A 13481-nucleotide genomic window follows, 5' to 3' on the forward strand; every position below is an offset into this window, starting at 1 on the left:
TTCCAATAGTCTCTCAGCTCCTGCCATCCTCATGCCAGCCATACTACTGCTGGCCATGCAGGCAGCCCCTGTATGGACCACTGTTGTGCCCCTGACTTGGGATGGAGCAAGTGTGTGGCACTGCTGGGTGGGCATGGAGCACATGTGGCACTGGTGGACAGAGCAGGAGCACATGAATGGCACTGCCAGGTGGACATGGAGCACACAGGTGGCACCAATGGGCTGACTGGGACCACATGTTTGACATTGATGGACAGACAGAAAACACGTGTATGGCAGTGATGGACAGGCTGGGAGCATGCAGGTCACTGATGGACAGGGAACACAGGTATGGGACAGATGGACAAATGGACCACACGTGTGGCACTCAAGGACAGACTGGGACCACATGTGTGGCAGTGATGGACAGACAAGGAACGTGTGGTGGTACCAACAGACAAACCAGAAGCAGAAACGTGGCACTGCTGGGTGAGCATGGAGCACACATGTGGCACTAATGGACAGACTGGGAGCACATATGTGGCATTGATGGACAGACAGGGAACATACATGACACCAACAGACAGAAGAAGAGCACACAGGTGACACCGCTGAGTGTGCATGGAACATGCATGTGGCACTGATGGACAGACCAGCAGCATGCATATGACACTGATGGACAAGCAGCACATGCGTGGGACCAATGAACAGACCGGGAGCATATGTGTGGCATTGATGGGCAGACCAGGAGCACACGCGTGGCACAGTCGGGTGGGCATGGAGCACACATGTGACACCGATGGACAGACCGCGAGCACACGTGTGGCACCACCAGCATCTCGGCACATGCGTGTGAGCGCCGGGCAGAGCCCGAGCCGCAGCCGCCGGCCGGGACGGGCCGCCCCATCTCACCCCCCCCGGGGCCGCCGTGCCGCCCTCGCCTCCGCCCCCTCGGGGCCGGAGCAGCGGGACCATGTCCCGGCCCCCCCCGCTCGCCCCGCAGTGGCGGCGCTCGGTCCCGCCGCGGGACAGCCGCGGCTGCGGGGCGCGAGGCGGATGCGGAGGGCGGGGGAGTGGAGCGAGGCACCGGGGCCGGGGTCCGGCCTTTGTCTCCCGCTCCAGGGGCCGGCAGGACCGCGGCTGCCCCGGGGCCGGGCTTGGGGCGGGGTGCGGCTCTCTCGGTCCGGCGGGACAAGCCGCAGCCGCTCCGGTCAACCGAGGGCGCTGCGGGGCGATGCCGGTCCTCGCGGCGGGCGGCGGACCCCCCCCCCCTTCACCTTCCCACCGCCGCTCCCGCTGCCCCCGCGGCTCCTCCCCGGCTCTGCGGCGGCTCGGCAGGTGCCCGCCTCCGCCCCCGCCGGCCCGTCCCGCCGCACACGTGCGCCCGCGCCCCGCCGGCCCTTTGTCTGGGACCGGCACCGGGACCCGCGCCCACCGACACCCCCTACCCCGCCCCGGCCGCTCGCTCCCCCGCTCCGCTATCCCGCTCCCCGGCCGTACGGGGCTGTATGGCCGAGGAGCGAGGAAGCGGGGGGGGGCGGGAAGAGGCGGCCCAGCCAAGGGAGCGCATCCCACCGGAGCCGGGGCGGGGGGAGAAGCTGCCCCGGGGCCGGGGGTTGAAGTGTGTGGGGGGGACCCGTCGGTGGCGGCGGGGCCGCTCTAACAGGTGGGATCCCGCTGAGAGGAGGAGGCGGCCGGAGGGGGGCGGAGGAGGCAGGGACGGGCGGGCGGGCGGGCGGGCGGAGGGAGGGAGGGAGGGGGACGAGCCGGAGCCGCCTGTGATCCTGTGACAGGAGCGGCTGCTGCTGCTGCTGGCGCCGCCGGTGCCTCCCTCCGGTCGCTGTCCGAGCCCCGGTGCTCCCCCCCCATCCCATTACAGCGGCCGCCACCCCTCCTGCGCCTCTTGCTCCCCGCTCCATCACGCCCGCCGCCCCCGCAGCCCGTCCCGGGAGCGCCGCTGTCCCTCCGCCCGCTCCGGGACAGGGCGCGGGGCCGGGCGCCGCCGCTGCTGCTGCTACCGCCGCCGTTACCGCCGCCGCCGCCGGCCGGGCGATGCCGAAGCCGCCGTTACTGTTGCGGGGGAGCCGCCCCGGGGACAGCGAGCTGGGGCGGCAGTTCCGGGACTGGTGCCTGCGCACCTACGGGGACTCGGCCAAACCAAGACGGTGACCCGGAGCAAGTACCAGCGCATCGCCGAGGTGCTGCAGGGGGGAACCGGCTCCGGCGGCGGCTCCGGCGGGGGGGAGAAAGGCAAGTTCCAGTTCTGGGTCCGGTCCAAGGGCTTCCGCCTGGGAAACGGCACCAGGGAGGCGACGAAGATGGGTCAAGTGGTGGTATATGTGCCGGTGAAAACGGGAACGGTTAGTGCGCTCCGTGCCCCGGGGGCTCTGTGTCTGTCTGTCTGCCTGCCTGTCCGTGTCTGTTTGTCCTCCCCGGGGGTGCGGGCAGGGAGGGGGGGGGTAATTGCCCGGGGTGGGGGCGGGCACCCCCGGGGCCCCGGTACCCTCCACCGCCGCGCCGGCCCTGTCCCGTCAGCACCGGGCGGCCCAGCCCCGCCGGCCGCCGGGAGCGCGCATGCCCCATGCGGGGCGCGACGCGGGGCCCGGCCGCTCCCGCAGCCCCCGCCGCTCCCGGGGCAGCTGCCGCGCCCCCGCCGCCCCGACCCGCCCGGGATGCGGATGGGGAGAGGCGCCCGCCCGGAGCCTCACACCTTCCGCCGCCCCCCCGATCCCCATCCCCATCCCCGTCCCATCCGGTGCTGCCTCCTTCCCCGGGCGCTGCCGGCGCGGGGGACGCAGGGGGGCGGCGGTGCCCCGCGCCCGCCGCCGTGCACCTGCCCCGCGGGGGGGCCGCGCCGCCGCCCGGTGCGGGCCCCGCCGCCCCCCGCCCTGTCCGATCACGTTCGCCCGGCATTTCCCATCCGCCCCACGGCCGGGACAGGGCCTGCAGTCAAGGGCAGCGGGCCGGCGGGGAGGGGGCGCCGGCACCCCCGCCCCCCCGCGCCGCCGCCGCGCCCTGCCCGCCCCGCTGCCGCGCCGAGCCGAGCGGAGCGGAGAGGAGCGGAGCGGGGCGAATCGAGCCGAGCGGGGCGAGCCCGGCCGCCGCGCTGAGCCCGGCCCCGGCGTCCCGCGGCGCTGCCCGCCCGGCGCGGCCGCCGCAGCCGGTGCCCCGGGGGGTGCGGGCAGCGGCAGAGCCCGGATTAGGGCGGCCCCCCCGCCCGCTCTCGGGCCGCTGTCCCGGGAACTCCCCCGCCGGAGCCTCATTGTTCGGCGCCCGGCCGGGCCGGGGAGCGGGGCACCGGCCGCCGCCTCCCTCCCTCCTCCCGCCGCCGCCCGGGGCTGCCCCGCCGCCCCATTGTTCCCGTCCCGAGCGTGTCCCGCTCCCCGGCGCGGGGGGAAACGCGCAACTTTGGCGGCCCCGGCCCCGCGCAGGGAGCGCCCGGCGGGGCTGCCCCGGTCCCGGCCCCGTGCCCCCCGCCATCCCCCGCGCCCCTCTCCGCCCCGCCGGGACCGCGGGCACCGGAGGGCTCTGGCAGGGATTTTTTTTTCCCTTGTCCCTCCCCGCCTCTCCCGCTGCTGCTGCTGCTGCCGCTGCTGCTGCTCTGAAGGGTGCAGTGTTTTCTGTGCACACAGACTCCAGCATTGATGTGGCTGGAGGATGCTTCCATTGAGGGCAGCCCATCTGTGGCAAATGCTTCTAAACGCACTATTTACCTCCCATCTGGTCCGCCTGATTATTGGGGGGAGGGGGAAGGGTCATTATTTCTCCCTCTCCCTTCGTGGTGCTCTGAGGCTCCTTTCTTTCTCCCCTCTCAGCCCCCCTCCCCCATGCAATGCCCCAAAAAAATTCTTTGCGATTTTTTTTTTTTTTTTAAGACCTCTTAGCAGCCCTCTTCTATCACTCCCTCTGTGCCAGGATCCCCTGAGGAGGGCGGATTAGGAGCTGTACCCCCTTCCAAAGATCCTGTACTTCCTCCCGGGTCCTCTCCATCCAGTCAGCGACTCTATCCCAGATCTTCCAAATGCTGCAGAGTCATGGTACCCCAGAGAGGCCGAGCCAGACTCCCTCGACCCCGCTGCTCGCTAGACGCCCCCTCCCCTTTGTCCGGGAGGGAGTCCCGAGGGTCAGCGGCTCAGCCAGGCTGGCACAAGCCCGCATATTCCCAAAGGGCCTCTGCACAGATGAAGTTTCAGCGAGGAGCATGCCTAGGCCCCCGCATCTTCCCTGGCAGAGTCCCTGCAGGCTACAGACAGGCGTTACACCCAGGCTCCCCTAAACCAGCAAACATAAGCAGCTTTATCCTAGGGGACAACCGAATTTTCCAAGGGGCAATACAGCTTATTTCCCAGTGCCTAGATGCCTGCCAGATGCTAGGACCAGGAGCACTTTGCAAAGCCACTGCAATGGGAGACCAGTCATCACAGTCCCCAAAACCTTCCAGAGTGGGATCTGTCGAAGTTGTTGCCTTCTGCTCCTTTGGTCCTGGCCTCCCTGGCCCCACTGTGCCGCTCTCCGCCAGGAATCCCATGGACCATTTCAGATGGCTGCAGCTGAGAGTTTGCCTTTGCCTGAAGTGGCTCTCAAATTTAGAGATAACTTGTCAGGGATTTTCTTCAGCTCCTCGTAATTCAGTGCTCTCTGCATCGTTGGTAGTTTGGGCTGGGTTTGGGGTGTATTTCCTTACTCTCAGGCACACAGTCAAATAATTCATGAAGCTGATAGGAGGCTTTTGCTGGACAGTAACGCCTGGATTCTGGTTTTAGTCTGTTCAGCTGCTTTTCCCAAATACTTCTGGAGCGGTGTTTTGGTTGGTTTCCCCTGGCTGTGCTCCTCAGCAATCTGATCCCACTCGTCCTGTCCGCTCGCCCTTCCCCGAGCACATCTGCCGGGCGAGCGCCGTTCTGGGGATGGCTCCTGCTGCAGGGACAGCAGAGCCCCCACCCCGGCTGCACTCAGGGGGTGGCAGGGGCTGCGTCCTGCTCTGCTCTCGCTGCAGGACGCCACAGGAAATTCGAGGGACCCGGAGGGAAAGCTGGAAAAGAGGTGGTAAAGAGCGTGTAGAGGGCAGCAGTGGGGATAAGATTTCCTTTCCCTGACAGGGCTGGGGCCACTCCTCCTCTGGAAAATAATAATAATGATAATCCCAAACCCCCAAAATAATCATGCCCCCCACCCCTCCAGAAAACCAGTAGAGCTGTTCCTTTTAGGTTATGCACCCTGAGCTGGTTTGTGTATTTTCTGTGCATCTGTAGTGAAAAATTAATTAACATGTGGTTATTATTTTCTCTCCTGAGTAACTTTCCCTTGCCCTCCTCCAGGCCTCTCATCAGAACAGGCCTAATCAGATTTGGGTGGCTTGAGAGCGGGGACTGTGCACTGAGAAGGGGGCATCTGCCTTAGGTGGTGGTCAGAGCAGATGGTGGTCTTCTCAAAGAATGCACTGGGAATAGGAACAGCAGTGCGGACGGATGTCTGGCACAGAGACTGTTCACATTTCTTTTTCCCAGATGAACGTCCCAAAGATGCTGGACATTTAACACATACAATTAGAAAAGCCCTGTGCAGATAAACACAGGCGGTTTAGCAGTGTAGGACATTGTTGCCTGACAGCCCTATTCACACACGGGCTGGACTGTGCATCCTTTAGGTCAGGGTGTTGGGAAAAAATACACTTAGGCTGTACTGAAGAGGAGGAGGGTATCTTTGTGTGCTGCTGCAGCACAGACAATGGATACAGCCCAAAGTGCTCAGATCTGCCCTTCTTTCCTATGACTAACGCACTCTAAGGTGTGAACTCACTCGTTATCCATGGGCTGGACCGAATCCTAGCACTGGATGGGCAGCACTCATCCTTCTCCCCAGCTTTGCTAAGAACTGTGGGAGAATTTGTCCGTGACAAGGTGCTAAGATGCAGTTCATTATAATCTCATGTCCCTCTTGTCCTAAGCGTTTAGCATCATTTAGACAGTCTTTCCCAGACAAACGTGGAGCGAGATGGAGCCACAGTGCAGGGAAATGGACAGCACTCGGTGACAAGCGGCGGAGCAGATGGCTGTGGCCGGAGCAGCGGGTGTGCAGGGGAGGGTTCACCTCAGACTTGGGCTCGGGCGTTAGCTGCTCTCTAAATCGATGCTGTACTTGGCCGTGTGTGGTGGGAGCTTGTCACAACTCCGGCGTGGCGGCCAGGACAGATTCGTGCTGGCAGGCCGTGGCGCAGGCTGGGGGGTGCGGGATGAGCAGGAGAAGCCTGGTGTCAGCCCGGCCCTTCGGGGGCTGTGCAGAGCCGTGGGGACCAGGCAGGCTCTGCAGCACTGCCCACGTTTGATTCTGCTTTGCTGCTCTCTCCCCGTCCCCCGCAGCGCTGACACGAGGCTCTGGGGCTCTGTAGGCATCGCTGACAGGATGAGGGCATTGCTCCAGTGGGTTGCTGCTGTTGTACAGGTACAGCTCACCTGTGCCAGCTCTCCTGGAACCAGATGTTCAAAATTATTTCACAATCGTGCCTGGTGAAACTCACCCGAGGAATGATGCTGGGGTGGGGGGGAGCACTGGAAATGTAATTGGTGAGTCCAAAATGCAAAATGGATGGAGGTTTTTGTGGACAGCAGGAAAGCCATCCCACGGGACAGTGGATAAATCTCACAGCACAGCCTATCCTTAAATTCGTTTTAGCTCCAGAGACAGGGAGTGCTGTGCTGGGAAAGCTGCGGTGCCAGGCCGTGGGACAGCACAGCACAGTGGCAGAATGCCGAAGCTGAGGAGCCAGGCATGTCAGAAAGATGCTGCTCCAACAGCTCATAGAGGCTACATTTTTCCTGATACAAGTACCCTTCAATGACCATATTCAGTGCCCCAAAAAGCTGCACATCTATAACCTCTAAGAACATCAGTCAACAGAAGGTTTTCACGGCGTGAATAACCACTCAGACTTTCTGGGGACTTCAAGTGATAAAAAAAATAAATCAAGACCATTCAGAAGAGCCTTAGACAAGGCAGATGGGCCTCAGGGTATTATCTGAGAAATTGTCTATTACTCCCATTGCACCAGCCTTACTTAGAGCATGCAGAGCTTTCACCTGTGGCGAGATCCCACCCTGAGCACACAGGGCAGCACCAGCTTTTCCAAGGAGTGGAACCAACGGCAGGTTTACATTTAAATGTGCCCTTAGGAGACTGGAATAATTCTGGCCTGGGTGCATGGTCCCATTCAACCCCATCTAAAGAAAATCTCCCACATTAGCATCCTCTCCAGATTCAGTTCCATGTTTGCACAACATCAGTCACAGATTTTACATCTGAAGCTGCCTGTGATAAGAGTCAGAGAGAGCAGTGACACCCAATCCCCTGGGCCCAAGAACTGGCTTAGGCTCACCAGGCAGTAGCTAAAGCTTAGCAAGGTGAATTTAAAGAGCTCTGATGATCTGCAGTTACACAGACTGGCAGAATGAAATTCCCCACTGCTGGGAACAGGAGATTTGGCAGCAAAGCCCACTCCCAGCTCACTCCCACCCTTTCAGGACACCACTTCTAAGGATAAGGGGGAAAGCAGCATCTTATTCAGTCCTTGCTTTATTTCTGCCAAGCCTACAAGCCTGATTAAAGGCAGTCCCACTGTGTTTGTTAGTACAATGTCCCAGGGATCCCACAATCCCAGCCACCCTCATCCTTGTGTGTTGGCTTCAGTCACCAGCACTTGTGAGACCTGGAGCTCCATCAGCAAAGGTTCCATGTCCCAGTACATGTCTGACCAAACAATTTCTGAAAAATAAATATATGTCATCTACACTGCATATCCTACATGATTCCAGAAACAGGCATGGCATTGCTGATCCAAGAGGAGAAATGTTTTTTGGATAACATTTATCTGAAAGGTATCTCTTTCACCCACAATTTTATTTTCGTAATTCTCAAATGGTGTCACTCTGAAGAGGGTCTAAAAGCAAACAACCAAAGCACAGCTCTGCCAGGCCCTGCTCAGTGAGACTGAAATGGAAAGAACCCCAGGTCTGACAAGGGGCTGTTGTTCCCACAATCCAGGTTATGTCCCACCTTTGCACAGGAAGAGGGTCCAAACAGGGTCTAGTTAATTAGGAGCAGAGAGGACTGGCTGTAAGGACAGTACATGGCTGTTCTCAGCTCTCCTCTTGGGTCATTGCTCAAAGGGGCTTGCTCTGACCATGGGCAGAAGAGGCAATTCAATCACTGACTAAAGTCTGCATCAGAGCCCAGAGAGGCAGCCACAGTCCTTTAAGTGGGAACTTTCTCAGGACTGTTCTTAGCAATAATCTCCTTCTGATACAACTTGTTCAGTTTTAGTTTTATCATATGAGCCTATGAGTGAATTTACACTGTGGACAAGCAAATGGCAGGGAAAGCCCAGGGGTGTGGAGGAGCATTGGTGAAGTGTCCATCCACCATCCTGGCCAGCGTGAATGCTCTGGGATTGCCATGACAGAGGGATGCATATTAATATCTCTTTCTTTAGTGCAAATTATTAATTATCTTTCCCTGATCTCACATCAGCTGTGCCCACCTCTAAAGAATCACTTTGAGAATGGGCCAGAGCTACCTCTTGAGCTTCAGTGTCTGGTTTAATTAGCTGATTGTAGCAAGGGCAGGTACCTGTTGGCCAAAATCATTGTCTTTGTTGGAAAGCTACTGACTTCCACTTTTGTGGCTGGTGCCAAATAATAGCAATTTATTTGAGGAGAAATAACTGCAGACAGTTTGTGCTGTGTGTGACAGCAGAGAACAGAGCAGAGGTTTGGGTAACAGTGTCCATGTCTCAGGTTAAGGCAGCAGCCTCTGGAAGTGGAGGCTGGTTGTGCCTTCCTGGCACGGTGCAGGGCCCTTCACGGAGTGACAGCCAGGAAGACAATGCTGTGTGAGTGGTTTCTCTCTGTCCTTGCTCTGCTTTGGCTTGGCAGCCCCAGAGGATGTATTTCCCTTCCAACAGACAGGCAAAGGCTCTGATGGATTTGCTTCTCACCAGGAGGGAGTGCTCTGGAAAAGATGGGGTCACTCAATCCCTGTGGCTCAAGTTCAGGCTTTCCAGTTGGTAGTGGGTTGCTTTTATAGGAGTCTAAGAATCCAAACTCACCAGGAAGCCCCTGTCCCCAAGAAAAAAAAAAAAAACAAAAACGGAGACTAAAGTTTGGGATTCCTCTCTTGGGTTGCATTTGAAGGAGGCATCTCAAAGCAAATACCGAGTCATCCACACTGTAGTGCCATCCAAAACCTTCTGGGTCTCAGTGCTGCAGGTACCACCCACATTGGTTCCCAGGTGCCGCAGGCTGTTCCAATTTGCAGTCTCACAGCACTGGGACAGGCAGCCAGTCCAGGGTTCCCTGGGGATGCTTTTGGGTTTGTCGTTTCCACCCTCAGCCTGGCGGCTGCTCCTGCAGCTCCCAGGGCTGGCAGGAGGCAGGAGGAGGCCGGCCCGCTCCCGCTCACCTGCGCCGGGCGTTTGGATCCGGCAGAAAGCCCTTGAGCTGGTGACAAAGGTCTGGATGTGGGCTGGAAAGTACAGTCCTGTCTCTTAGCAACTGGTTCCTACCTCTGAGCTCTCGGAGCCGTGTGTGGGACAGAGAGCATCAGTCACGCTCCCGCTGCCGCAGCAGCGACGCGCCGAGGAGGGGATGGGGGATCAGGCCGGCTCCAGCCACCGCCGAGGCGCTTAGAGAAGCTCGAGCATTTCTAGCACAAGCAGTCATCTGTGAGCCAAATCAAAGCTCCGGTTTAATTGCCTTCCTCGTGCCCTTCTCTGCCCGGCCAGCGGTTGCCGGTTGGCTGCGGCAGCGGTGCCTGCCGGCACCCCGAGCCCGCTCCCCACCGCGCCGGGGCGGGGACGGCGCAGGGGGGAGGGAGGACACAGCCCGGCTATTTCTAGAAAAATTAGGTGTCCTCAGGTCCTCCCCTGAACTCCTCCGCAGGGCACCTGGGAATCCCCGTCCTCTCGCGGACATTTGCATGGCTGTTTTCCCTCTCAGCGCTCGTTCTGCTGTTTCACCCTCGTGTTTCCTCTCCCAGCCCAAAGCAGCTCCTCTCGGGTGTGCGTTTCTCAGGGGCTCCCTTGCCAAGCACTGTTTCGTAAACATTTTCACGAATCCTCTGCTTTGTCCTCCTAATTAACCATCCAATTGGCCCCCAATGGAGCCTTCACCTCTCCTGTGAAGATCCTGCTTGCACAGATTATAACCTGTCAGCTGCCAATTTATTCCTCACACAGAGGGCAGGTTGTATTAATTGTCTGCCATCCCTGCCCCGCTTGCTTTGCCCCTCCTTTCCTCTGCTCCCAAAAGCATCCCTGTTTAGAGACAGAGACTCACAAAAGACCAGGCAGAGCCAGATGTGAGGCCACTCCATATGCCCCATGTGTCCAGCCTGCAATGATGTGGCACTGAGACCAGATGTGATGGGATGAAGTGCCACACCTGGGAGAGGGATCTCTGCAGATGGATTACCACGACAGAGTGTCTAAAACCATGCTTGACTTCTGCTCTCCCCACATGTAGTCTCAGTTAAGAGCTCAAAAAAAATCCACTTGGTCATCCCAGGTCAGTGGGGAATTGTTCCTGGGCTTATCTAAAAGTTTGGCTTTTGGAAGGGCTAGGGTTCAGCTAGAGTGGTTATGATGGACACAAATCAGAATACAAAGCGGTTTACCTGAATGCAAGGGGAGATCAGAGTTCCATCTATGTCTGTCGCCTGTGGCCCCTGCCCTGACTCCCTATATAGGAGCCTCCAGCCTTGCAGAGCCAGAACCCAGGATAAATGCAAGTGTCTCCTTGCATTGAGGGCAGTGGACATCTGTTTTCCTGGGTTCCCATGTTGGGAAAGGGTGTGATGGAGTCAGTCTATCATGACCCTTATGGTTCCATAGTGTCCCCATTTCTTGTGGGCTCACAGAGAGCAGACGTGGTGGTGCTTGGCTGTGGCAATTGGCATTTCCAGCCTCCAGCATCAGGACCAGGCTGTTCTGAAGCCACTGTGGTGTGCTGCAGCTCAATCCCTGTCGTGCCTTGACCTGGAGAGGAGGCTGGTTTGGAAGGGGAGGGCGTGCAGGCCTTTTACCCCCCTGCAACATCCGCTGAGCTGTCAGCATGTCCCTAGAGGCACATCACACTGTTCCTGTGGGAGTCTCCGACAGTGGCCCACATACTGGGAACTGCCAGGGCACAGAGAGCTGGCACCAGGATGCCACACATCCAGGGCTCAGCCTCTTAGCCCTGCCTGACCTTGATTCACTGTAGCATCATTTGTAACTGATTTCACATAATTTTTCTTACCACTGACAAGCTGAACTGCTGCTGCTCCCTATCTCCTCCTCCTCCTCAGTTTCATTTTGACATCACCACATTCTCACTGTAGGTGTGATGATGTCACCTGGCTGCCCTGACATTGCTGGGTCTATTCCTAGGCACAGAGGGGTCACCTTGCTGTGACAGGTCATCTTGTCACTTGTTACAGTGCCTTGGCCCCCCTCTGACTCAAAGGATTTTGCTTTGGTCGTGATTTTTATTAGATTAGTGCTTGGTGCTGGGGAGATCGCTCACAGTGATAAGTTACTTCAAGGAAGAGTCGTCTCTAGACTTGTTTTGAGTTTGTGTTACGGCCACATATTGTCAATATTCTTTAGATTCCTAGTTTTTTGGGGTTTTTTTTCAGGATGCTGTGGAATATAAAAACTCTTCTGATTGTAAATGCAATTTACTACTATTTCCCCCCACCTTTTTTTTTTTTACATTCCGATAGCATTTTCCCCCAAATCACCTAAACCAAGATCCAAATAACATTCAGAAATCACTGCCTGCCTTTGCAGATATATTTTTTAAAAACCACAAAACTCACATTTTAGAATCATAGAATCCTAGAAGGGTTTGGGTGAGAATGGACCTTAAGGATCATCTCATTCCAGCCTCCTGCCATGGGCAGGGACACCTTCCACCACACCAGGTTGCTCCAAGCCCTGTCCAACCTGACCTTGAGCACTTGCAGTGATGGAGCATCCACAATTCCTCGGTGCAAACCCTGCCTATTTCAAAATAGTAAGAAAGACTGCAACGTTATAATAATCCCCAGAAAATAATGCTTGTGATCTCTTCCTTGTTGGCACCCACAGCGTGGCACTTTCTCCTGCACAGGTCCTGCATACCTCAGAGAGGAGGGTGATGCTCACCAGCTGACAGGGAGTGGGAAGTCCACATCTCCAGGGAGCAATTTCTCAGGAAGGTCAGTCAGGTGCTCCACTCACGAGGCTGCAGGAACCTTTCTCACCAAACCCAAGTGAAACAGTGCTCCAACAGCAGCTTGGGCTGCCCCACAGCCCCCAGAATTTTGTTATCCCTGAAAGAACCAGCTCCCCCTCACTCCCAGCGAGCAGGTGCAGGGTCACATTTACTGGGGAGCACTGAGCTTGCCTCTGCCTGCCAGATCCAGCTGCTCCTGCAGCTTCCCCGCCAGCGCACAGCCTGGTGCTGGCAGGGAGGCAGCTCTGCTCTCTTGCGCTGTGCAAAATGTCCTCTGCCTCCCAGGCAGAGCAGGCATCCGAGGAGGCATCTGAGCAGGAATCTCTTCCTGCTGGGTTTCTCCTTTGTCCTTTAGGCAGCCCTGGGATGGGTGGCAGCCCTGAGATGGGTGGCAGCCCTATACCCAGTTGCCCACCAGACCCCGAGTACACCGACCTCCCCTTGGCACCCTGCACCTGGGCTCTCTCCACAGCTGGAGGCAGGGCTGCCATTTCCAGGCTCGCCCCTCCCAGGCTGCTCTGTTTTCATTCCCAGGCCTGGGAGCCAGGAGAGGAATAAGCTGAGGTCAGAGCAAAGGCCTGGACCCATCCCCACGGCTCAGCTGAAAGAGTGGCTGGCTCTGAAGGGGCTCCTGTGCCCCGTAAAGACACACACCTCAGCTGTGTTTGCCAGCTAAAAATAAAGCACCCGGCTCCCCTCATGAGGAAGTGTTTACTTTGAGGGAAAAAAAAAAAAAGTATTGTGTACAGTTCTGGGTAGAGAAACATTGTGAATGCCCCCAGTCTCGGCCTGAGTCAGTACAGAGTGTCAGGAAAATTATTTCTTCTTGTGCCTCAGTTTCCCTGGAGAAATGGGCTCCCTTGGGCCAAAGGGATGCTCAGCTGCTCAGGAGGGCTGGGGCTGTTTTCACTGTAGCGACTGCAGGACGGGACTTTGTGTTTGCTTGGTGCAGCAAGACACAACATGAAATGCTCAGCTCAGGGAAGCACCATCAGCATTTTAGCTTTCTCTCCCATTTTTCAACCAGAAATGATCAGAAAAATTTCCTAGCAAAATATTTCTAGGAGAAAAAAGAGCAAAATCTGTCAGTCAGAGCATTTCCCATTATCTTCTTGTGGGTTCTTTTATTATGAGCAGTACAGCTGATACTGTTTTCAGCCCAGTGTCTCCCTGGTGCCTATTTCTAAGACGCACACTGTGCCCGTGGCATGAGGGGCAAGAGGAAGAGGGAAGTTCGAGGAATGTAGCTCCTCT

At 57.8% G+C, this 13481-nt stretch overlaps 1 protein-coding gene across 1 annotated transcript in view; it reads left to right on the forward strand.

Moving 5' to 3' along the window:
• The first annotated feature begins 1928 nt into the window (after positions 1-1928).
• Positions 1929-13481, forward strand: part of NOL4L (nucleolar protein 4 like) — a 62393-nt gene continuing 50840 nt past the window's right edge. The window contains 2 exon segments of the mRNA XM_079321335.1: positions 1929-2131; positions 2134-2339. Of these exon segments, the coding sequence (XP_079177461.1) occupies positions 2032-2131; positions 2134-2339 (306 nt within the window). The 5' untranslated portion in view covers positions 1929-2031.

Source organism: Erithacus rubecula, assembly GCF_903797595.1.
Source record: "Erithacus rubecula genome assembly, chromosome: 18".
Taxonomy (NCBI): domain Eukaryota; kingdom Metazoa; phylum Chordata; class Aves; order Passeriformes; family Muscicapidae; genus Erithacus; species Erithacus rubecula.